This window comes from Myotis myotis, unplaced genomic scaffold, assembly GCF_014108235.1.
Source record: "Myotis myotis isolate mMyoMyo1 unplaced genomic scaffold, mMyoMyo1.p scaffold_m19_p_1, whole genome shotgun sequence".
NCBI classification, from domain to species: domain Eukaryota; kingdom Metazoa; phylum Chordata; class Mammalia; order Chiroptera; family Vespertilionidae; genus Myotis; species Myotis myotis.
The window spans coordinates 165,703,571-165,729,097 of record NW_023416313.1 but is presented as its reverse complement, the minus strand read 5'-3'; the positions used below and the strand labels follow the sequence as shown (position 1 = coordinate 165,729,097).

Genomic DNA, 25,527 nt, shown 5'->3' with positions numbered 1-25,527 from the left:
AGGTTGTATTTGCCCAGTTGTTTTCTCTGAGCCCTTAACTGCTCTTGGCCTATGTTCATCTTTGATTTCTTTACCCTAAGGTTCACCCTTGAGCTGGTAATTTTCTTTCTTGTTTTTTTTTTAATCCTTACCCGAAGATATTTTTCCATTGATTTTTAAGAAGAATGGAAGAGAGAAGAAAAGACAGAAACATTGATGTGAGAGAAACACACCAATTGGTTGCCTCCTGCAAGGGCCCCAACCAGGACCTGGGCCAGGGAGGAGCCAGCAACTGAGGTACATGCCCTTGACTGGAATTGAACCAGGGACCCTTCAGTCCGCAGGCCGACACTCTAATCCACTGAGCCAAACCAGCTAATAATTTTCTATCTCCTAGCTAGGTGATCCAAAACTAGCTCAAGATTCCCATTTTGATTCTTATTAAATGTAATTTTCTTCTATTTTTTAATCAACTGTAGAGTAGGCCAAGCATTACATGCTATTAAAAATAAATGGGAATTAATTCAATTAAAATTAACTTCTAGCTGCCCCTGCCTTCCCCATCTTGTTCTTCATAATAACAAAGTTTAAAATTGTTTTAATTGTGTACAATTTTGCCTTAATTCATATAAGATTTCTTCTTTCCAATTACTGTACATAGCTGTTTTTTATGACCACTCTAGCATCTTTAAATTATCTAATTAATTGCTTCTAGTTTCTCTTTGATTTCTAGATAAAAATTGTTGTCTTTTTGGCCTATGACTTTTAATTCAGTCTACACAATAAAAAATGAAATCTAATCATGAGAGCTTTTCCATTTTTCCTGGCTCAATTACTTTCTCATTAAATTTGCTTTTGTACTCCCTCTCACCCTTGTTCTATCATATTATAGATAATGTTTCTATGATAAAATGTCTCCATCAAGACTTACTGATGTTTTATGGGTAGTTGAAGGATTTATTAAACACAATTTAAGGGCATTTAACATCAGCCTCCAACATGGAAATTGCTAACAAACTATTTTTGGTATCCTGTGAACAAACACAAAAACAAAAAAACAGTGATCAGGAGATAGTTGTTATTAGTGGATAAGGACTGCCCAGCCAAGAAGGCCCAGATGGGAGCTGGAATTGAGTGCTCTAGGCTTTGGGCCCTGGGTCCAGGGCTGTACCAGCCCAGAGAAAGAGTTCTCTTTCTCTAATTGAACCGAGGAGTTGCCTTTTTAAATGATCACAAAAGTGCCAGATGTGCTACCAGTGGCCACATGTAAGATTTACTGAATTACTATTCTTTGTTCTAAAATGTATATTCAAATATTGGAACAGTCATTGCCAACACCAGGTATGTGACTGCTCTCTAAAGTAATATGGCATCACTTAGAGCCAAGTCTGAAGAGAGGAAGAGGGCGCTTCCAGCACATCTCTTTTTAGTATGAGGGCACATTACTGCAAAAGTTCTTTAATTCCAGTAAGAATGACCCCCACTTCCCCGTCTTCCTCAACACTTTGAAATATCAGGAAAAAAATAGCCAAGGTTGTGAAAACAAATTCATTTTTTCCTAAGAAAGGGAAATAATCTCTTCATTGCAAGATGAAGAGGCTATATAAGAAACACCCAATGAAAATGGTGTCTAAAATCAAATTTAAATACCAGGAACAAAGCAACAATGCCTGGGTCTCTGCTTCTTACTACAGTTCATAGAGTTTAATCCCTGAAAAGTGGAAACCATGGCACAGAGGTAGTAAGATGAAGAGTGGCTTGACTATTCTGGGCAATCAAAGAATGAAGAGGTATGGTTAGTGGAAGAGGTTCATCAACATTCTCGGTGACAGGACAGAAATGATGGGTATGAAGGGGTGGCCATGGCAGAGACAAGCATGAAAGGAAGGGAAGGAAACAAGGACTTGGGTAGAGAAAACCATGTTGATGGGTGAAGAGGCAAAGATATAGGAATAAGTTAATCAATAAGAACAGACAGTCCTTAGCTGCTGTTGATACAAACAAGAAGAAGAAGAATTCAGCTATAAGTAGGTGACTAATTTGTACCCAGGGTTTATAGAATATCCAAAGTCAGTAGGATACACTGTGACTACCCTCCAGACAACAGTAAATGGCCCTGTACTTGCAGAGCATTGTCAGGTTCTGGCCTGCTCCTAAGAGGCACATACGAGGGACTATTGGACCTTCTGTGTTATGAAGGAGAATGCATTTCCACCAGTTAGAGCCATACATGAGCTCATTTGATCACATCACTGCAAATGCCAAGAGCAATGACTTAGGAATTAAAATTCTTCAAATGCAATGTGGAAGGCTACCAGAGTTTATTGCATGAAAACTCAGTTCATATCAAAATATTAATTCCACTTACAAAGGAAAATTATATATGTGCTCTTAATTTTTCCTAAGTATTTATAACTATAGAAATATAGGAATGCATTAGTGGTATATATGATGTGAGGAAATATTGCATCGTAACAACCCAGGTTGACCCTGTCGATTATAGCTAACATAGTTAAGGTGTTTTGTAAAGCCATCTTAAGTGACCTCATAGCCTTGGAGGAATCATGAATACCCTCAAGCAGCATGAAGTTCAAGCGGGTTATTCAGTAAATAATGCATCCTAAAATTGGATGATTTTCAGATATTAAGCTCATATAGGATAACAATCAAAATAAGGAAGAGGACGAAGACTTGAGGAATGTGAACGGCAACCCAACAAGAACAGGAAGGAGAAATGATGGTCAACAGAAAGGAGAAGAGGTCTAACCGGCAGGTGAGGCTCTGAGACACACTGAGACCTTTGTGACGCTCTCTACTCTAACCCTTGGAGGCCTCATTCCACACCAAACCAAACATATAAAATCACATCCAGATGCAATAATAAACATGACTTTGAACTGTATACAATCAAGAATATAATTGCTAACTTATCACTGTAAGTAGTTCACTGAACTTACAATCAGCTATAATTTACAGATAATCTTCTTGCGTCTCTGGGAACTCCTGTGAAGATCTAACCTACAAATTGTTTTTAAGTATCATGGACATGACAAATTCAACAACCAAAGAGGGATAAAATGATGCCATGTTTTGAAGACATTTAAACAATTATTTGTATTTTGCCATTTTAAAATTTTGGAGCCAATACATTTCCTTGTCAGGCTTCAGAGAGCTTTAAAGAATGCCTTTGGGCCCTCAGAGGCTCGAAGTATTGAATCCTTAGTGCCTAAAAGCTCAAATGGCCATGGACAGCCGATAATACTACCACTGTGCCAAGAAGACACAAGCTGCTTCCACATCTTCTCCACCGAAGCTCTCCAGCCGGATGCCTCACCAGTAATGTTAAATAATGAAACCTCGCCCTGACTGCTCAGGTTAGAATCCTCTCAGCATGTACTTCCTGCTAATCTTGCCACCACAGACACCAAGAACAGGAAGGGCAATTCTACAATGTCAGCTAAACTGTGTTCTACAATCCTCCCTCTCAAGCTCATCTTCACCACACAACTTTTCCTTCCATTAGAATGTACTTGATAGTGCTATCTTGTGATTATTTGAAGTCCCTTTTAAAATTAAAAACTATCAGGAAGTCACTGCAATAAATAAAAATGAGAGAGTAGCACAGATTTTAAAAATGGACCTTGTTAAATGTTTCATACCTTTCTTTGTTTGGCTTCATGTTGATGTCACCAATAACATGGATCTCCGCAAATTTTATCCTAAATTTGCTCAGAAGGGAAGCCATTCTGAAAATAAAGAAAAAAAACACTTTGTCATGCCATATTTAGCTACTTTTCAATCAAAGAGTTTTGTGTTTAAGCAATCATGTTTTATTTCCACTTAGTTTTCAGAAAAGGCTTTGGTTAGTGTTTGATTTTCATGATTGTACTTGATGAATATAGGAAGTGTGGACCAAGCTATTCCACGGAAGGCAAAGAGAAATTCCTGTATGTGCAGTCTCTGGAAATAGCAAACCCAGTTCTGCATTTATGTTTCAGGGAAAATAATGTAGGGCTCTCCAAGTGTCATTATTCTTTGAAAACAGGACAAGTTTTAATATTTAGTGCCTTTTATTTTGCTGGTAATGTTTGGAGTTTACTGACAAATTGGTAATTATATTGTGGACCCTAAGAAAAGAGATACCTACCAAGAAGGGCTCCTGGTGGCTAACTGGGCTCAGATGTAAAAGCAGAGCTGAGCGGTGGCTTCTAAGCAGGGCCCTCTCCCACAAAGTGCACTTCAGGGAAAAGCCTGCCCTTCTGAACTCCCTGCTTCCTGCACGGGACTGCCTGCCTGCACTGTGTTCCTGCCATCCGAGCCGGCCCTTACGAAGAAATTATTGGAATTGTATTTCAACCAGTAGGACTGAAGCTTTCTCAGTCTAATCAGAGCTGCATAGCTATAGCATCTTCACTGACCTATTAGAGCAGCTCCATTCAGACCAATCAAAGCTGTGCTTTTTGGACCAATCAAACCATGAGGATTTGGAGTACTCATTTGCATGAGGACAGACCAGTCAGGGACCAGGGGTGGGAACTGGTCTCTACTAGTATAACAGTCCTCTCCGCTCTGGCTTGGAGACTGCACTGTCCCTATCCACCAAAGACAGAGAGTGCCTTTTCCCAGCTAGAGCTGAAACACCGAAGTCTCACTGGAGCAGGGCAAAGCCCAGCAGGAAGAGCAGACTGGCATAGAACAGGTCAGCACAGGGGCAGGTGGAGGTGCAGCAGAGCCTCCTCGCCCCAGGGCCACCTCACCCCAAGGCCTTCTCACAACCATGCTGTTCCACAGCTGTGCTGCTTCAGAGTTGGGCTGTAACACTACTGAGCTGTTGCACAGCTGAGCTGTTCCTGGCAGTTGTGCTGTATCACAAAGGAGCTGTTTGCACTGAATCAAGTTTCCTTCTTCACCACACCCCAAATTTGGGATTCCTACTGGCATTGAATTGATGCCAACAACCATCATTTGACAATATATTTTTATATATTGGAGGTTTTACCCCCTGGCAAGTGTACATTTTTATATAATTTGAAAGTTATAGAAAAATTGCAGGGATAGTGCAAAGAAATCCCAGATTCATCAATTGTTTATGATCTGCCCCATTTGATTTATTATTCTCCTTTTCTCTCTTTATATGTGCCTATATCTACACCTTTTTTTCTTTTTCTCTTTCTTTCTTCCTCCCTCTCTTTCTTTCTTCCTCCCTCCCGCCTCCCTTTCTTTCTTGCTTGCTTTCTTTTCTTGCTTTCTACCTACCTGCCCACCTACCGACCAAAGACATTCTCTTATAGATAGTACAATTTTTGAAATCAGGAAATTTAACAATGATATCATACTATCATCTAACCCACTAACCAGTTTCAACTTTTATCAGTTGTCCCAATAAGACACTGGAGGATTTAAGAAAATATAATCGTTATAGACATCATATTTGTTTCCAGTTTATTACGGCCCTCTTTAAGAGAAATTAAATACACAAACCTCCTAAGAAGGGGGAGAAAATATAAAAACATCACTGAGTAAGAGCCCATCATGATTTTGTGATTTCTGGGAGTAAGTTCCAGGCAGGGCTCAGGATTTGGACATGCCCCGAGGGACTGAGGGCTGCTGAAGGTCCCGCCTCAGGTTTCCTCCGGAGACCTTCGGATGCACCACATTCTCTGCACACTTGCTGTCCTCACAACTACCCATCAGTGCTTCACGAGTAAATGAATAAAGATACAGACTAATACTGTGCTTTTAATTGGAAGGTTTCTTAACCTACAAATGAGACCCAGATATGAACATAGTGACTGTGACCAAGTGCTGCAGCTCAGAGGTTGAAGGGCTGGGAGGAGGACCAAGTGCCGTCTCTGTTATCTTTGAAGTGAGCTGTGCTAGAGTGACTACTGGGAATGCACAAGTTCAAGTCTCTCAGAAGAAGCTATTGGACACAAATTCCTCAGACGCTTCCTTTCTGGGATACACTTACTAGTCAGAACATTGAACATTATACAAGACTAGAGACCTGGTGCATAAAAATTCATGCACTGGGGAGGGAGGGGGTCCCTTAGCCCGGCCTGCCCCCTCTCACAGTCCTGGAGCCCTCAGGGGATGTCCTACCAATGGCTTAGGCCCGCTCCCCACAGTCTGGCCTCCCTCTGCGGGAGGCCACCAGGCTGATCAGGGGACGGTGCTGTCCTCATCACCCCGCTGTTACTGCCTTGCCCTTGGCCCTCGCAGCCGCTGTGGTGGCTTTGTCCAGAGGGCATCCAATCTATCTGGTCTAATTAGCATATTACCCTTTTGTTAGTATAGATAATGACACTGTCATTCAAGACTGAGACAAGGCTCCTTTTTGAAAGCACTTGTGGCAGGGGATAAATGGACTTGAAGACAGTAATTAGAAAACTTGCACAGATAATTTATTGACCAGAAAACCAAGTTACCATGAGGCCTATCATGGAGGCTTTGTCTTTATATTGGTTGTACCTCAAAAGACACGCACACTTCTTATAAATTATTATAAATTAAAGTATTGGAACAATAAGCATCCAAAATGTTCTAACACACGAGTGATAAGTTACTTACGCAATTTTTTCTTCTTCAATGCGGTTAACCTTCCCTCCGACATAAATTCTTAATTTACAGTCTTTCCATTTTTTTCTGAGAGTCAAGATATAGGGGATAAGGAGTGTTAGCCCTGAAAAAAGAAAAGAGTAAATTATGACAGAAAAGATGAGTATATCCAGCTGAAAGGAAATTAATGGCTTCCCCTCTTTTTTCATTCCCACATCCACAGCTCCTAAATCATTTAAAGTCTTAGGAGAACACAGAAATGTTATTCTTTAACTCGTATCTTTTTCAGATACCTCCCCATGCTGTTTGTTAAATTTATCAACACAGAAATTCTGCTCCCTAGTGTACATTCCAGAAAATTTTACCTCCATCATCAAACAGCCACCAGACATCAATTGTGCCCTTTCCTTGCTTCTTCTTAAATTGGGTGCTGGCTTCCACCAGCTTCTGGTTGAACTCCCCGACGTGCATGGACTGGACGGTGTTAATGCTGCTGTCTGTAATGAAAGAGAAAGTAGTACATCCATTAGTCTTTTGAGGAAAGAAACAAAACTATGTTCCAATAAATCTATTCAGGAAAATAGAGGAAGGGTCATGCATTCCTGTTTTTTATACTTATAGGTAAATAGTGAGCTCTTTTCTCTGAAAAGGGGAGATAAAGGTCGAATCCCACAGTAATATATATAACCTTCAGTAGTTCAAAAATGTTTGATATCAGTTTTATGGTTATACTTTTCATTGTGGATTATTTTCAAGTCCTTAGTAATTGGTCCCAGAGTGAAATTATTACTTAGACATATAATAACGCTAAATTATCTGAAAAGAAAAATCTTGATTTTTCCAAAAGTCAGATATGACTCAATTTAATCATACTTTCAGATTTACTTGAACGTAAAACATGGGATGATCAAGTTTTCTGGAAATAAGCAAGTGAATTAGAATATTCCTTCATTAGGCTATGCATTCACTTGAGTGCAGTTTGGGTGTAAATTTCATGAATGCCTGGATTGTAAAGGCGGCCAGGGATAATGTGCACCTTGACCTAGTATGACCCTTCGGTTCGAATGCCAGGCTGCTTTCTCCTCTGCTTTCTTTTCAAGGATCTGTGAAGCTAAGCTGAAGCCATCTGAGCTATTTGAATTTCTGTGAATGAGATGAAAAAGCCAGGAAATATGGAAAGAGAAAATTCCTTTACTTAAGCTATACTTAAGGGTGCATATAAAATACTTAAAAAAATTTTAATGCAATTTCCAATCTAACATGGACACAATGAAAGTGTTCTAGGGAACTAGGCCAGTGGTTGAAGCGGACCCTTGTTTCGTTTTGCCAGCAGGGGTTTCTTTGTTACACTGTATATATTATTTCTTATTTCCATGTCTTTCATAGCTGCGACTGTATTGCTTATTTCAAAGAGATGGTGTCACTGTGGTGCTTAGAGAAGAGCCGACAGCCGCTCAGAGCTTCCTCTCTGATCTAAGGGGTTCTAAAGATCCTTTGTTCTGTCTTTTTCACGTTTTGGGCCTGTCCATTCTGAAGCAATTATCTTATATTGTTTTTATCTCCCTGGGACTGCTGAGGGAGAAAGTAAATGCATTTACGGAATGGGCCAAATTCTGCCCCCACTTACATGTATATCAAAGCATCCAGAGGACTCAAGTATGAGCACCTGGAGGCAGAGTTGGTCTTGATCTAGAACTCAAAGAGTTGTTAACCAACAAAAGCCCAGAGCAGTGAAGGGGCCTACATGAGAGCTGTGTCTGAAATTTTAGATGTTGAGTATAAATCATAATATTATTTTGCTTTTCCAAACAATGAGACATGTTGACTTTCAGAGGAGCACATTTTTGCCGAAAGTATTGTGATGCAGAAACAGGTTCCAGAATAATAAGTCCCCTTTTCTTAGTAAGTACATTAATGCTTCTCTGCTCCCTCTCAGCTCCTGAATAGTATTGGGCTATGACTTTAAATTTTCCATTGCTTTGCAAGACTCTACTATTGAATGGAGCAGATTCGGTGGATAACTCTTCTCGTGAATAAACCAAATATTTGGAAAGGAAAAGAAGATAGTAGTTAGCATCCAGATTGTCTTATTCTAACATTTACACCCTTGAAGTCCTGATATACCACTCACTTAATATTGAAACACATCATTTTCCTAGAAAATGGGTATATATAAGAACGACAATATATACTTGGCTCTCTTGATAGCCCATGCAATAGTTCAGGTACCCAAGGGTACCTCTAGTATTTGAAGGCATATATAAAATTTTATCCTTGGGATATAGTAGGAAAACAAGGAAACAAAACCAAACCCTTTCCAGGGTAGGAGATAGCCTCTTCAGAAGGCTGGATTTTGCCAGCCTAACCCAGAAGCCGGCTAAATCTCAGTTAAAACACCAGGGAATGATTTCAGTAACGATGGGATTCTTTGTGCATGACAGAAATAAATGTTAACATTCTAATTTTCTACCAGCAGAGGTCGCTGTGGACCTCATTAACCTCGAACTGCCGTGTTTATGGAAAGAGCAATTTTCAAAAAATAAAAAATCAGATGTTTCTGAGAGTCAAATCATTTTCTGGCCCTTTGTTCCTGGGGCATATACCTGATATTCAGATATAAGTGCGCTACTCAGCCAAAATCTACAGGTAATTAGTATCAATAAAGTTCAAGTCCAGAATTCTGGTCTGTGACAAAGATGCTTTTCTGAAATTGGAATTCTAGCAGCATCTCTCACTCAAACACCTGAAATGTCTGCAAGGGGTGTGTGTGTGTGTGTGTGTGTGTGTGTGTGTGTGTGTGGTGAGGTTGGGTACTGGTTTGTAAATTTTAACCCTTTCTCATCTTAACTAAGAAATTTCTGTTTCATGGCACTCAATCTGCTACCTCACCACATATAATTTTGAAAGAAAGTTTTTACAGTAAGATAGTACAAAGGACTTGGCATTATTGATAAATGACAATAGCTTCTACTTTTCACCCATACGACCTTCTTAAAAAAATGTCTTCAGTTCTTAGTCAAGGCCTCCAACATCTTAGATGCTGACTTCTCACCCCTGCAGGTACTGAAGTCTGTAGGGGGGTTCACCTTGTAATATTTCTTATAAATGCAGCAGTACTTACCTTTCTTAGAGGTTGGCTTAGTGATGTTCAACTTGCCCGCTTTTTTAAACAAGCCCCGGATGCCTCCACCTCCTTCTTCACTTTCATTGTCTTTGATCGTGGCTTCCAAGGCCAGCCTCTCCTGCTCTAATTTCTCCAGTTCATCTGATGAGAGAAGACACAGTCGCTTACTAAACGCAGAGAGAGAACGTTTGTAGGAACACTCTTCTATGCTACTTTCATATTAAACATGGAACATGTGCAATAACATGATTATTATATGATTTTTTTCTGAATGATTATTAAAAAGAAATGTATGTCAGTAAATTATACTCAGAAAATAATAACTACCCAGAAAATAGCTCTGTGTTAATTATAATATGTGAAGTCACTAGGTTTTTTTTCTAAGGGCTATTTCATGCCATCTTTATGCACTTCTGGCAAAAACCAAAAAGCCAGACCCACTGGACATAAGATCTTATACACCGAAAGCCACTTATTTCCTGACCTGAGTTACTGCGTCAGATATTTTACAGTGGAGTGACAAAATTGCAGAAGTATACTGGGTATACTGTATAGCAGGCACACAACAATGCCTCCTGAATGGAAACATAAAACTAGAGAGCAAGAATTAAGAAAGATAACCAAATCTTATAATTAACTTTACAGGCTCTGAATACAAATGACAGTGAACAAGATCCACCAACAGTTCTTCCCGACAAACAAAATAACTTTCTGCAGTGACCGAAGCGAAAGAAATAAAAGCTGCGATGTCTTGTGCCTGCCTGAACTCACATTACTAAAAAGGGTCTCAGGACGCTCAAGCCTGGAATAAGAATCGGGCTGTGCAGAATTTCCTGCCTGTGGTTTAGGTCCACTATCCAAACTTGGATGTTGTGACTGGCTGCCTTTTATCTTTTTTGGATTCTGATTGTGACGAAAAATTCCTAGCTGCCATGTAATGCATTGCATCATTCTCTGACCTCAGCCTGTGTTGGGTCAGGTAAGTAAAGACTTCAAAAGCAGTCACATGGCGGTGCTAAGGAGAAATGGGCTTTTCGCTCACAGCGAGCAAGGTGGCCCTCTTGTCAGACCCCCTCATCTTCTTGTCTGCTGAGAACACAGCCGTAGAAAATGAGCAATGTTCCGAGACAGCGAGCAGAAAACCGAGATCCAATGATAGGCAACACTGGTAGGGCTTCTGTAAATGTCAGCCCTCGGAGCCTGTTGCCTTATCTATCTGGGAAGCGAAGCTATACAAACTCTGGATTTATCAATTATGCACTAACTAAATCTGTCAGGACAGGCACATCCCTAGACGGTGCTGTTATTCAGCTGCACGGAATTGTCTGGCCCCTTTCCAGGTCTTAGCAATTAATCTTTTGCCAGTGGCATGAGATTTAAGGTCAAATCACCCATGTGATTTCCCCAAAGCTTCAAAGGTTCTCAAGACCAGCAGCTATAGAAAATCTGGGAAATTAGACTGATGGTATTAAAGCTCAGACAGGAGTTGCTTACCCCTGACTTTTGAAAGGTGAACGCAGGCTGCATTGCACAGGGAGGTCATGACCGATTATGGCTCTGCTGCTGGCTTTATGTGACATGAAGCAAGTCATTGATTTTCTCTACGCCTCTGATTCTCTATCTGTGAAATGGAAAATTGTAACCTTCCCCTTTCCCTAGCACTGCAAAAAGAATAAGCAACAGTTCTTGCACGGGGCTTCGGAGCTCCTTAAAGAACAAAGCAGCCAGCGCATTCTCTAGGCCGAGTGTTTATGCAACTCCTGGAAATGGGCTCAAGTCATGCAAAGTAAAGTAAGCATTTTGGAAAGCCCGGGGTTTATTCTAGCAGTTACTTTTTATCACACACTCTCCAGGTGCTGGGGACTGTGCTGCATGCTATTCCTCAGCAACAACTCTGAGCTAGTTACTATGATTATTCTCATTTTGTGGATAAAGAAAGCGAGGCTCAGAAAGGTTGAGTCACTTGTATGATGTCACCCAGCAAGTGACAGGGTTCAACCACAAAGAGGTCTGCTTGATTCCAAACCTGCCTGCTTCCAACTTTGAAGACCATTTGCTTTTGGCTTATTACTATTATTTCAGAATTGTCTTATTAACCCCCAACCCCTATCCTCAGGGGAACCGGAACACTCAGGCACATGGTATAATGCAAGTTAATTCCTCAAACTATAGCCCCTCAATTGTAAAGGGAGGACCCTAACGGTACAGGTACATATGGCAGGCTGCCCAGAATAGCAACATCGCAGCATCCTGGCTGGGGTGACAGCCCCCCCGCAGCTGTCATGCACATTTTTGGGGCGCTGCAGGGGCAGCTGTGGAGTCACTGCTCTTTGCAGTCAGGGGGAAGGTGCACATTATGAGTTTCTTTGGGGGCGACTGCAAGGACAGTGGGGAGGGGTTCCTTTGCCCTCCTTTTTTGGCTGGCCCCAGCGCACCCCGTGATTCGCCACTAGTTGCCATATTCTTTGTCCTCTAGTTTGGACAAAGGAGAAGATAAATCCTCCTCTGTAACAGAGTCAGCTGGCTGAGTGCACCGGGAGCTGCTCCAACAATTTGCTTGAAGGTATGTACACAGCCCATCCTGGACAGAGCACACTGCAAACCCCCAGCCTGAGAGACAAAACCAGACTTGGTTTGAATGAGGCCGATTCGGCAGTTCCCTCAAAGACGATGGAGACAAAGTCTATTCTAAAGGCTACAGTCTGCTCGCGTGGCCATCTGGAATAGGCACTGAGATTTTGCAAGTTCTTATTAGAGTTCATTCTTAATTATTCACTTTGTAGGTCATCTAAGGCCCCCTTCTGTGCCCTCCCTCCCTTTCTCATTTCAGCACTAAGGAGCAGTGATGTTTGGTGCTCTGTTCTGACCTATCTATCGGATTTACTGCTTGCTTCTGCATAAGAAATCAAGAGCAGACTTTGTCAACACATTTCTTTCAACAGGAGTGCTGGCTAGCTGACCATTAGGCACAAGGTGGGTGAGCCAAGGTGGAGTGAATGGATGGATATAAACTGATGTCCACGAGGCTGACAATGAAAATGACTCATTTCATCACTGCCACCACCACCACCATCACGACTCCCTTTGTGACCTTTAGGGGTCACAAGCCCTTTCCACACAGGATCTTATTTGATCCCAACACCAGTACTGGGATGCAGGCAGAGTTGGTAATAGTCTCCCCACTTTAATGTAAAGGAAACTTGGGTTCAGACAGTTCAAGTGATCTGTCCAAGGTTGCACAGCTGGTGACCCAAGCCTTCTGCTTTCAATTCTTTACCATCCTTCTTCAATGATGTGCTTGACTGCCTGTTGAAGGAATACCCAATCTGCAGGTTTTTTTTAAAGAAACCATCCACAAATTTCGGAATCAGAGAAATTTACATAATGCTCTACATTTCTATAATACTCTTGTTTCAATCTTTTTTTTCCCCAGTAACTATCACTGTGGGGCACAGAATGTAGTTTTAAGATACACGTGTATTTTACCCCATTAAACTGCAAACTCCTGGAGGGTAGCTTAGGTTATATTTTATTACCGCCACTTATTGAGAGTTTATTTTGTGCCAGGTACAATGCCAAACCCTTGGAAGCTATCATATATTTTAATGCAAAATAATAAACCTGTCAGGTAGGTACTATAATTATTCCAATTGGAAAATGTGAAGTGAAACACAGAGAGGACGAGTAATTTGACTAAGGTCACACAGCCAAAGAGGGTCAAGCTGGGATTTAAATCCAGGTCTGTCAGATTCCAGACCCTATGTTTCTACTTCACATACTTAAAGTATTTTCTCTATAACGGGAGAAAAATAAGTGGATAGTTGCCAGGGATGGGGGCATATAACCTGTGTGTAAGGGACAGCACAAAAGACAGTGTTTGAAAGAAGTGAAATGAATGCTGTGTACAGAGGTATGGAAACAGGGGCTGGTGGAATATGACAGAAGGTAGTATAGGTGAAATTAGGTGGGAACTTTAATCTTCCATGTTAGATAATTCCATACTCCATCATCTCAGAAAGCGACAATATTAGAGAGAGAGAGAGAGAGAGAGAGAGAGAATAAAATCCTGCCCTACTCTCATTCCAAGATGAAGAGAATCCCTGAGGTTGTATGAAAAAGCTTAGGCTTTAGGGTCTCTCAGCTGAGTGGGTTTCTAACCAATTGTTCAAACATAGCCCCGAACATTCCTCATAGTAAAAGCAGAGAGTGAATCCTGAGCTGCATCTTCATGCACACGCCAAATCACTTGAATAGTAGTCACTCTGTTTTCAAGTGCTTTATAAATTGACTAGATTCGTGCACTGGTGGGGTCCCTCGGACCGGTCTGCAGGGATCAGGCCAAAACCGCCCGGTGCATGGATTCGTTTAGGGCAGCGGTTCTCAACCTGTGGGTCGCGACCCCTTTGGGGGTCGAACGACCCTTTTACAGGGGTCGCCTAAGACCATCGGAAAAAGCCTATCTAATTACATATTGTTTTTGTGATTAATCACTGTGCTTTAATTATGTTCAATTTGTAACAATGAAATTGGGGGTCACCACAACATGAGGAACTGTATTAAAGGGTCGCGGCATTAGGAAGGTTGAGAACCACTGGTCTATGGTATGTCCATCTTGCCCAGTCCCCATTGGCCAGACTCCAGCAGCAAGCTAACCTACCAGTCAGAGCATCTGCCCCCTAGTGATCAGTGTGTGTCATAGCAACTGGTCGAATGGAACCAACGGTCAGGCACTTAGCATATTAGGCTTTTATTATATAGGATTGTGTGGTAATCAACTGGAGTAACCATATTTTGAAATTTAATTTAGTTGCCCAGATTGCTTCCACTGTTCTATCCTCAGTCTTTTATTTTTTAATAAGTCTTTTAGAAACAGGCAAGAGTCTACTCATTACAGTTCCCTTTGAATCTTCAGGAGAGAGAGTAGTCAATTATCTCACAACAGAAGGGAGAACAGGGGAACCTCCTGAGGAATGGCATCCCTCCCACTTCACAGCATCCTTTTTCTTTATTAATTATTCAATTATGCTTCTTTCCTTGGTCAATCAACTCAAAGCTGTAAATGCTCGCATGAATCAATGAGCCATAGCCCAGCGAAGTCTAGCTGAACTGAAGGCAGGAAGCAATCCTGCAGTGGTCACCTTCCAATCAAGCAATTATTTACTACACCGCCATCTGTCTTTATTTTGCTAAGCCACTTCCTCAGACACAGCAGAATCCCCGTGCTCTGAGATGGTCATAAATCGTGCAGCTCTTACATGGAACACTTGACCGCAATATATTGCAAATCACATGTCATCACTTTAGTTCCTACCAGAATAATATAGACTCTTTGTTGAAGTTGGCAAAATTGCTGAATACCCCTGGGAAGTGAACAACATGAAATACTGTGTTTTTTTGTGTTGTTGGGCAATAAATTAATTTATTAAGAGACACTATCAGCCACCAGTATTGGATGAGTTGCTGCAGTACGTAAGTGAGAGTGTTACGAGCATCGATCTTATTTATACAAAAAGTTATTTTCTTCACATAAGCCTGTGACACGGTATAGAAATAATTGTCATTAGCTGGCAAATTACCTATAAAGCTGATTTCTATTCACTGCTTTATTAACTACAGTATATGGGCACTCAGAATTGCTAATATTTCCTTTAAATTATAATGTGTGATGACACCTTGGTGCCTGTGTTGGAAAATCTATGATGATAATCATTAACATAGCATAATGCAATACTTAAGATTTATCAGGCTCTTATTAAGCCTTATATTACAGTATAATATAATGAAACACAAGCTTATTTCTTCCAATTCAAAATCTAATATGAGGGTTGTGTCGTAAATTACATAAACTTCAAAACAATGCATGGAAATGTGGCGTAAAGTTAATTTCCATCATTATGCTGCTGTTTTCTGCATGTTCTTCATGTAGTATTTGTATAATGTTGTTTTTTGTTTACCCTAGATATTTGGCACTTGTAATTATTTTATTAGCATCCAACTGTATTTTCCCTTTCTTGACTAAGAAGCAGAAATATTTCAAACATCAAAGTTGATATAAATCAGATACTTCCCTTGGGAAATTAAAAGGGGAATCAGTTCACTGCCAGGATTCTTTCAGAAATACTACATACAGAATGGGCTTCCCTGTTGCTTTATAGAACTAAATTGATGGTGCATTTTGGGGGATGGAGCAGTGAAGGGTGGGAGCCAAATTTTTTTAGCTACATCACATCTTTCAGCTTGAGATCAACATCACATATAAAGCAAATATGTAGTGTAAATACAATCATATTTTGTATTCTCATTGTTAGATGGTAAAACATTATAGCACAAAAACCAGACAAAATTAAAGTAAATAGAGAAATTTAGCAACACAGCAGGTCTCTTAAGATTAGGTTCTTATAATTGTCCGCAACATCATGTCTATCTTACCACAGCCAAGCAGTCCCTAAGTTGGGTTTTGAAGGAATAAGTGGAAATACCCTTGTTCCATTTCCGTATCTCAGATTTTACCATTGCCTTTCATTATGTAAGTCATTGTCCTCTCTGACTTCCCTTTTTAAAAGGTAGAATAGTGCTTCAAACAGACATGTGTTTGAATCTCAGCTCTACTGACTACCAGCCTTGTGAATCTTGGGTAAGCCTCAGTTTCATTAGTTGTAAGATGAGGTCAAGGATCATACTTTTCTTCAGAGGATAGTTGGGGTAATAAATGTTGTAATATATGTGAACATGAAACATAATACATAGCACATAGCAACTACTCAAAATGTTAGCTATTGTTGCCACTAGGATATTAAGTTCAATTAGGAAGGAATGTATAAATTAATCATGAATGCTGAGGGGGAAATTAGTGTTTCTAGTCTGTAAATGTAAAAGGTCCATAAAAAGAGGAAGGGGCATAAAAAAGGAAAGCTGAAGATAACAAAAACATATTTTGCATAGGATGAACTCTATTCTCAATATTTTTAAAGCTCTTGTATGTAAGCAGAGTATACATATCAGATAGTGGTTCTTTACCCTATACAAACTCTTGATTTCTAGTTTCTTCTGCTTTCTTCTCCTCCCTTACAACACACCAGAATGGTTGCATCAGAAAATTCACCTAATCCACTCCTGTTTCCTTCTGCTATGATGGTGACATTACAAATAGAATCTGGACCGATCAGGCACCTGCACTCTCAAATCCCTCACAGGCTTTTCCCTTCTGCTGGACCTGCCCAACAAAACCTTGATCCTCCTATATTCTAGAGACCAAATCTCACTGGATAGATAGAAACTGGAAAACTAGAGAAATTGCTTCAACTTTAAAAGAATAAAATTGAGACTACTGTGTACAATCCTCCTCAACTTATCACTGCACTCTTACAAAACCACACATTTCATCATCAATTCTCACCTCTTTTGCTATAATTTTAGAAGATGAAGCATTTTTCTTGTCTCAGGCCAACTCTTCCATCCCTTTCTTCCCCTGATTCTTCCTGTTCCTCCAGGATCTTACTCCATGGGTCATACCTGCATGCCATTCCCGCCCCCCATGTTTTACCTTTATCTTCAATCTCTCCCCCTCTCGTGGGCCCATTTTTTCAGTCAGAAAACATGCCTTTCTCTCTATTCTAAGGTCTGTATCTCTCCCTATAGTAAACCTCCTCAATCTCATTCCTCTCCTTAGCATCTAAACTTCTCCAAATGATTGGCCACATCCATATTCTCTGCTTTATCATCTCATATTATCTCCTCAACCCACTGTTAACTGGATTCTGTCAACACTGGTCTACAGGAATTACTCTCACTAAGCTTATCTGTGCTGTGTCAATTACATTTTATTCACAAATCTTTCTGGTGTTTTCTGGTGTCCTGGACCATTCTGATGATTCTTTTCACTTTGAGCACTCTGCTTCCACAATACCACAGACTTCTGGTTCATTTGCCTCCCTGATAGCTCCTTTCCTGCTCCTCCTTGGGGCCCCTGTCCTGTGCCTGGGGGCTCTCACTTACATCCTCTCTTTGGGCTATATTTTCCAGTGTTGTAGTTTCACCTTCACTATTATGTCTCCTTTTAAAAACTTTATTAGTTTGGTAGGGCTACAATAACACATACCGCAGACTTGCTTAAACAATATAACTTTTTCAGTTCTGGAGACTAGAAGTCTAAGATTAAGGTGCTGGTAGAATTGATTTCATTCTAACGTCCCACTTTCCTGTTTGCTTGTCTGTATCCTAATCTCCTTCTGTAAGGACATCAGTCCCATTGGATCAAGGCCCACCCTAATGATCTTATTTTACCTTATTTACCTCCTTAACAATCACATTTTCAAATATAATTACATCTGAGGTCAGGACTTCAACGTATGAAATCTGAGGGGATACAATTTGGCCTATAATATATCCTAAATCTACATCTCCTGCTCACAATTCTCCTTTAAGACCAGGACTAACAGCCTATCAGACATTTCCAGTAGAATTTCCCACAGGAGATTCTTTAAAAGTGAACCAGGCATCCCTTCATTAAACCTGCTCTTCTTCTTGTGTTTCCCATTTCCATTGGTAGAACCATCATTCATTTAGTCAGCCAAGGAATGAATCTTTTTCCACTCCTCTCTCCCCCATATTCTGCACATCCAACCAACCCCAAATGCTGCTTTTGTACCTCCAAAGTACTTCTGTTCTTTTCTCTCCATCCCTCGCTCTAGCTCAGGCTGTCACCCTCTCTAGTTTTTATTATTATGAAAATATTTTTTTATTTGTCTCTGTTTTCATTTACAGTCCTGACTGAGTCCATGCCAATGTAAGTGAAAGATTATGAGATTTAAAACCTAAATTTGACCACTCTCTCACTTAAATTTCCTCAATAGTTCCTCCTCATTGCTTAAGAATATGATCCACATTTTTTAATATGGCAAATGAGGTCTTTTAAAATCAGAATTTTATATCAGCAGCCTCATATTTCACTATTGTCTGCTTCAAGTTTTCACTTAAGTAACACTCATTTGCTTTTGGTTGCCCATGCGTTCTTCCACATTCCCCTGTCTTCCCACCTTTGCTACTGCTCTCCTCTTTGCCAGGAATGCTAGTCCCCAAACTCTCTCATTTTTTTCTTCCCCAACATTGCCTAGTTAACTCCTACTCATCCATGAGGTCTCCAAACAAAGGAAATTTCTTCCAGAAAGCCTTCTTCTTAGATGCCTCTTCTCTCTTTCCCACAATACCCTATAAATATACCCATCGTCACACTCATCATATACTCATTTCCATTACTAGGCTGTGAGTCTATTGAGGACACAGACTCTTACTTATCTTATTGTACCCAGCACTGATACCTACATCATGGCTGCTACATAAGAGGTACCCCCAAAATCCTGTTTTGGTGCCATGTCTTCAGTGGGCTCCATTTTAAAGTTTAATTAAAGAGATAAGTCATGGATTACTACCCTGTCCTAATACTTCAGTGACTTTTTAGATGTGTTCTTTATTTTATACACAAAAGGGTATGTTTAAACTTTAAGACTTAAAAAGTAGTTGATCCCTGAGCAGCATGGGTTTGAACTGCGCGGGTCAAGTGAACTGTGAGCTTCAGTTGAACTGTAGTCAATTGAACTGTGCAGGTCAATTTAAAAAATCCTGTGTAAGTGGGCCCACTGTCCTAGAGAAGAAGCAGAGTCACTAATCTGAGTTAGTGATTTTGCCTCTGGCTTACATTAGTGATTCACATAGCAAGATACATTCAGGCTCATTTCTCTGTGAGTTGTAAACTAGGTCACAGACTCTTAAAGACAAAATACATGGTTTTCCGAGGAAAGAATTAATCTTCATTTTTCTGAAACATCTTGCAGAAATTAATTCGGCAGGTTAATTTACCGAAGGTGTTTATTTTCAGCGATGCTGGCTTTGTGGGTTTGTGATAAGAAGAATAATTGATGACAGCCCTGGAGTACTCTATATTTCTGGTTAGCAAGACAAAGGCCACCTGTGTTAGCAATGGGGAAAGCAGGGAAGTGTACAAACCTCAGGTCAGCATAAGAATGTAAGCTCTGCTGTTATGGGGTTTTGTCCATATGGTGCACTGGTCTAACCCCAGCACCTAGAACTCCATGTCAGCTGTGGAGTAGAGGCTCAATAAATATTTGTTGGTTGAATAAAGAAAGTACATACCTTGTACCTGAAGAACCTGAGAGATGTCAAAGCCTTGGCTGATTCTGACTATGACCACACCAATCTCAAAATCAAACGCATCGCTGAAAGTGGAAGCAAAGTGGTTAGTGATTTAAATCCTCCAGCTTTGGACAAATAGTAAACTTGTTTCTAGGATTTTAATGTAATTAAACTAAGGAAACTCACTTTAAAATACAACCAAGAGTTGATGGCTTTCTGTTAGGTTGTTTTCCCTTTATATCCTTAAAAAAACATATTCTGGGTAAAGGTAACTAACTCATTTACTCTGGAACCAATTTACTCAAATATACTATCAACTAGAATTTTGATTAAGAGCTTGTAACGTACTTTTTGAAAAAATTGATTATTTTCTAATGTAAACAAAAGAATCACTGAAATATCTAGAACAGAGAATTTTCAGACTGCAAAGACCCTTGGAAATTATCAGCCAAATCTCTTTATCTATTCAGGAAGAATCCTACAACATTTCTGACGTCAAGTTCCTTGTTAAAAATGTCTCAGTTCCTCTGGGGACCCTTCACCAGTGACTTCGGACAAACCATTTGAAGCAGTGCTTCTTCATGGCACCCCCATGCTGTTGAAGTTGGCTGTTGTGCCTTCACTCCATGGAATTAGATTATCTGGAAGGGAAAGAAAGCCTTGCTTTCTTTTATCTCCATTTTTGTACAATTTTTTTGTTCTCTGCCCATAAATATAGGGAAAACCAATGAGTCTTTTGAGTTCATTTAAAATTCTCCCCTTGGGAGTTCCTATATTCAATCTTCTTTGGATCGGGAGCCCAGGACCCTTTCATTGGGTCACCCTCCCTCAGAAACAAGGCAGGTTGTGATGAACTCACTGTACAGAAACAAGATTTCAATAGCCAAAGTAAACCTACATTTTCAAATAATGATATAAAAATGTTCAGTATAGTGTGACTATTTATTTAAAATGAATATGAGATTTAAAACCTAAATTTGACCACATTACTCTCTCACATCTCCTGAATAGTTCCTCCTCATTGCTTACAGAATATGATCCACATTTTTTAATGTGGCAAATGAGGGCTTTTAAAATCAGGATCTTATATCAGCACCCTCACATTTCACTACTGTCTGCTTCAACTTTTCACTTAAGTAACACTCATTTGCTTTTGGTTGCAAAACCATACGTGATCTCTACTTAACAAAATAGACCCATTCTAGTAAAACTGCCACGAAGTAAATTCCTGATAAATCTTGTTTCTAATTGTCCTAGATTATAAGCAGGCAATACGTTCCACAGAAATATTTGGATTCTGTGTTAGGCAGAATAATTTCAGACCCCCAAAGACACCCACATTTCCGTCACTGGAGCCTGTGGAGTATGACCCTTCATGGCAAAAGGACCTTGCAGATGTGATCAGGCTAAGAACCTTGAGGTGGGGAGATAATCCTGGATTATTTGGGCGGGCCCAGTGCTATCACCAAGGTCCTTGGGAGTGAAATTGGGAGGCTGAAGAGGTTAGTGTAATGTGATGTGAGAAGGATTTGACCCAGCAAATGCTTTGAAGATGGAGGAAGAGAGCCATGAGCAATGGGCAGCCTCTGGACCCTAGAAAAGGCAAGGCCATAAACTCTCTCCTAGAACCTTCAGAAGGTCATATAGCCCAGCCCACACCTTGATTTTAGCCCAGTGAGTTAGTGTTCAGAATATTAACCCACATAACTTTAAACTAATAAATCTGTGTGGTGTTAAGCCACTAAATTTGAGATAATTTATTAACGCAGCCAACAATACCTAGTACAAATTAAACTTATACCATACTTCAGAATATTACAGGTATTTAAAATCTTTTATTCAAAGAAAAATGGTAAAGTACTAAACTATTGTAAAAATACCTTTATGATATCAATAAAACTGCGCTTTAAGCCACACAACAAAACAGCCCTAAAAATCAGAAAGAGAAATATAACACAATATGGTTGTATGGTTGTCTTCCTTCTGTATTGACCCTATTGCTATGGTAGTAAAGTCATTTAACTTTACCAAGCCAGCTAAATTTTATACTATACAAATTTGAGCCACCTTAACACTGAACTTTATTACCCAAAAGATCAATCATTAATTTGGTATAAAAGTCAGAAGTTTCTTCAGCTTAATATTACTAGGTTTGATTATTTGGTCTTTTTGAATTTCTAAACTGTTTGGGATGGTGGGGAGGTTAGAATATGATTCCAGGTAATTTTGTATCAAATAATGGACTCTATGACTAAGATTTACATATTTCTTTTCATTCCCAAAGTGAAGATAAAATTTCTTGCCCTGACATTCCTTTTTCCCCCGAAAGGTAAAGATGAAATTGTACTGAAACGTCTGGATAACAGAAAGTATATCTAAACCCATTTCCAAGAATGTCAGGCCAGCAACTGACTGTGATTCTAAACCTATCAGGATGCTGTTTGCTGAGCCTGGCAAAATTCTAGTGCCCCAGCAGGAGGCAGATGGCAGCATGTGGCATCGGACTTTGTATGTTTGCGGAACACAGTTCAGGAGAATGCATTTAATGCATGGGTTTCCTATAGGAGGAAGGCTAAGTGAATTTCTGTTTGGTCAGTAATGCATATAATTTCAGAAGGTAAAAATTATTTCCTTATGCTTCTTTTTAGTGGAACTAATATTAGAATGCTTTTGTTATGTTGCCTAAATCTCCCCCAAATGACGACAAACGTGGTGCTCGTTATAGCAGGAGCCAGAGGACATAGCCTGGTACGAGAAGTACTGAGTATAAGCTTGTTTTAATGGGTGAGGGTTTATTATGGACTGTTCAGACATCTCAGGGCATCTCCACCCTGTGCTATGAAGTCAGAGCAAAGCCAGGCCTGGGCGGGGGAAATCTTCCATTTTCAGGGCCGTTGACACAAAGATGGCTGCTGACCAGAGCTAACACTGCCTCCCTTGAGATGAATCTGGCTAAGTATGTTCAAGCCTGGAAGAAAGGATCAATTTTCTAGAAAGGTCACTGAGGATGCTTTGTGCCTCTTCTTAAGTGTAGCTTCTGTCCTCTCTTATGCAAGAAGCAAGCCATGCAACACTTCAGCTGTGTAAGTACTTCTTGAGGCAGCATAACCTGTGGTCAGGAGCTTAAACTTTGAATTCTGACGACCCTGGGTTGAGATTCCAGTTCTGTCACTTACACAACCCTGCATGTTTTAAGTTTTAGTGTCTATGTCTCTACTTATAAAATGGGAATGATAGTAGTGCTTACTTCAAAGTCTTCTTGTGAGAATTAAATGGGGTAGCTCATGTTAAGGGCATTAGCCTGGTTCCCACTCATCCTTTAGTGACTATCATTATTACCTTTATCCCAAGACTCTCCCAATATTTAAGGATCAGATGTCACATACCATTGAAAATTCACTCTCTGTGCACTAACCAACACTGTTACATGGCAGAGGCAACTGGCATATGGCACCATCATATCAACAATGAGGCTTTGGGCTAGTGACTACGTTCCCCAAGGCTCAGAAGAAGATAATGACTGATTGGGCACACCAGCTAGTCCAAGATTCCAGTTTTTTTGAAAGAAAAATTCCTTTAGTAACCACCTGTCCTTTGTTTTTAATCTCATGAATAGGTTTTAAGGTTGTAACTCTTAATATTGACTTTTTTCTTTGACACCGAATTCCCCCCATCCTGTTTCCTCTGATACTATGATTCCCTCGAGTTCTATTATTGGCAGTGTTTTCGGTTTGGTAAAGAATTCAGAGTACCAGGGGAATGTCCTCTTCTCAGGCAATTGAATCTAGTATAACAGTGTCATGTACTGCCCTGGTTAGTGCTTTATAAGCAACACATCTTGAAAGCATCACTTACTGTATGATTCCCACGTAGTTTTCAATCTCTGTTAACTGAGCTTTCCTCCAGTTTCTTTTATATCCAATCACCAGAGTGTTTGGTTTCATTCTTCCTAAGCCCGAGGCCTAAACAGAGGAGATAAACACATGGGCAATCCTTACTGTACCAGGAAACCACCACTGCAAATGAAAAATAAGGTCCGGAAGAGCACTGAAGTAATGTTCTGATGATTCGGAAGATTAGATTACATTTCAGTGCATGTCCTTCATGCCCATACCCAAGCATAAAATAGAAAGATTAGTTCTAAATCATCTCAGCCATAAATGGATTTTAGATGACAGAAATGTAGCTTTTCTAAATTAGCAGTCATTTGCATTTCTTCTGACACACTCATTAAAATGGTTCAATAATTTAAAATCAAGTGAGGGTTGGCTTAACTGTTGGCATGCATGCTGTAACTTAGTGGTTCAAAGCTAATTTCCACCTGTTATATCCATAATGTCATTAGCAATAAAATCCATGTTTGGAAAATTCTTATATACAAAATCACTGAAACTTCTACCTACACTATTTATTGAAGAGTAAATGAGCTGTGTTTCCAGAACCCAATTCTTTTATATGACAGTATCATTAATAGCCATCTTCCATATCAGAAGTTTCATTCCCCCCATTAGATGACAGGATATGACTTTCAGTTAATTAAATTTAATCCAGCAATATTACTGAGCACCTATTAATCGCAAAGTACTATGTTAGGTGCTGTGGCATGGTAGTGAAACATATTCTTTGGCCTTAAGGAGCTTAGAATAAAGTGGAAGAAACAAGATATTCACAAATAATTTTAGTTCAAGTGCAAATGCACTAGGATCTCATATGGAAGCATAAAGAAAGAAACCCTGAATTCCAGTTGAGGATTCATGGGTGGCTTCATGGAAGAGGTGGTATTTGTCCTAGATCTTGCAAGTTGGTGAGATGTTGACAAGTAAGAGTGAAGGAAGGGCATTCTGAATCATGAAAATAGTGAAACAAATGACCAGAACAGGAAATTTTAAAGAGGACAGTAGCAAGTAGAAGAAGATAAGCATTGATGGAGGGTTCCTAAAATAAGCTTTGCTTCCACCACATTTGTATATTGTTCTTAGAAATGTACAGGTAACAGAATAGCTCATTTGGCCCAGGGCAGATATATGGCAGTATGGGTGTAGTCTTTCCCATGACTACAGTTTGGGGATGTGGTCATTCATACCATAATTTCTTAGATGCATAGAAGGCTTTATCTAATATGGTATCATTGTCAGTGCCTCCCTTTGTTACCACATTGTCCTGCCCTTTGTCATGACCTCTCTGGACTCCACTTTTCTTTGAAGAAACTCATGAGAACAAGCTTTATACACTGCCTTTTTTCCTTCTGGATTCATATATGAGTTGTTTTTCATGCCTATGTCTTTTCTCTCCCTGTTCTTATTATGTTTGTTGTCTTATTTCCAGTGAAAATTTTTATTACTTTTCCAATTTTTATGATAATTTTACATTAAATGTGTAACCTTCCCAACATATTTAATCAAAGAGCTACTGAAAAGTAGCTTGAGGCTGAAGGAAAAATCAGCATCTTGCAATGACCTCTATTTTCATGGGTTAGCAGATGAAAAGAGGCTCATTGGGGTAATAGGTCTTTCAGAAATGGGCTCTCTGCCTGTGCAGCCACTGCACAAGTGCTTGTCAAGGATGTTAGAGACAAGAATACATCGAAGACTCTTAATCTCCAAATATTACAATGTGAGCCATATTTTTTCTTTTCTGCTTGTACCAGCATCAGAGTTATCTGGATGCTGTTTGGAATGCTGACCCTCCTGTGTGTGGCCACTCTGAAAGCTAAATGA

The 25,527-nt window shown here is 39.9% G+C and overlaps 1 protein-coding gene across 4 annotated transcripts in view; it reads right to left on the bottom strand.

The window, feature by feature from the left end:
- Positions 1–25,527, bottom strand: part of SLC12A1 (solute carrier family 12 member 1) — an 85,472-nt gene that overhangs the window by 6,115 nt on the left and 53,830 nt on the right. For all 4 annotated transcript variants that reach the window (XM_036300662.1, XM_036300682.1, XM_036300657.1 and 1 more), the window contains 6 exons: positions 23,666–23,772; positions 19,811–19,893; positions 9,659–9,802; positions 6,903–7,034; positions 6,550–6,661; positions 3,639–3,725 (listed from right to left, as the gene is read on the bottom strand). In XM_036300662.1, coding sequence (XP_036156555.1) covers positions 3,639–3,725; positions 6,550–6,661; positions 6,903–7,034; positions 9,659–9,802; positions 19,811–19,893; positions 23,666–23,772 — 665 coding nt within the window. The remainder of the gene's footprint in view (positions 1–3,638; positions 3,726–6,549; positions 6,662–6,902; positions 7,035–9,658; positions 9,803–19,810; positions 19,894–23,665; positions 23,773–25,527) is intronic.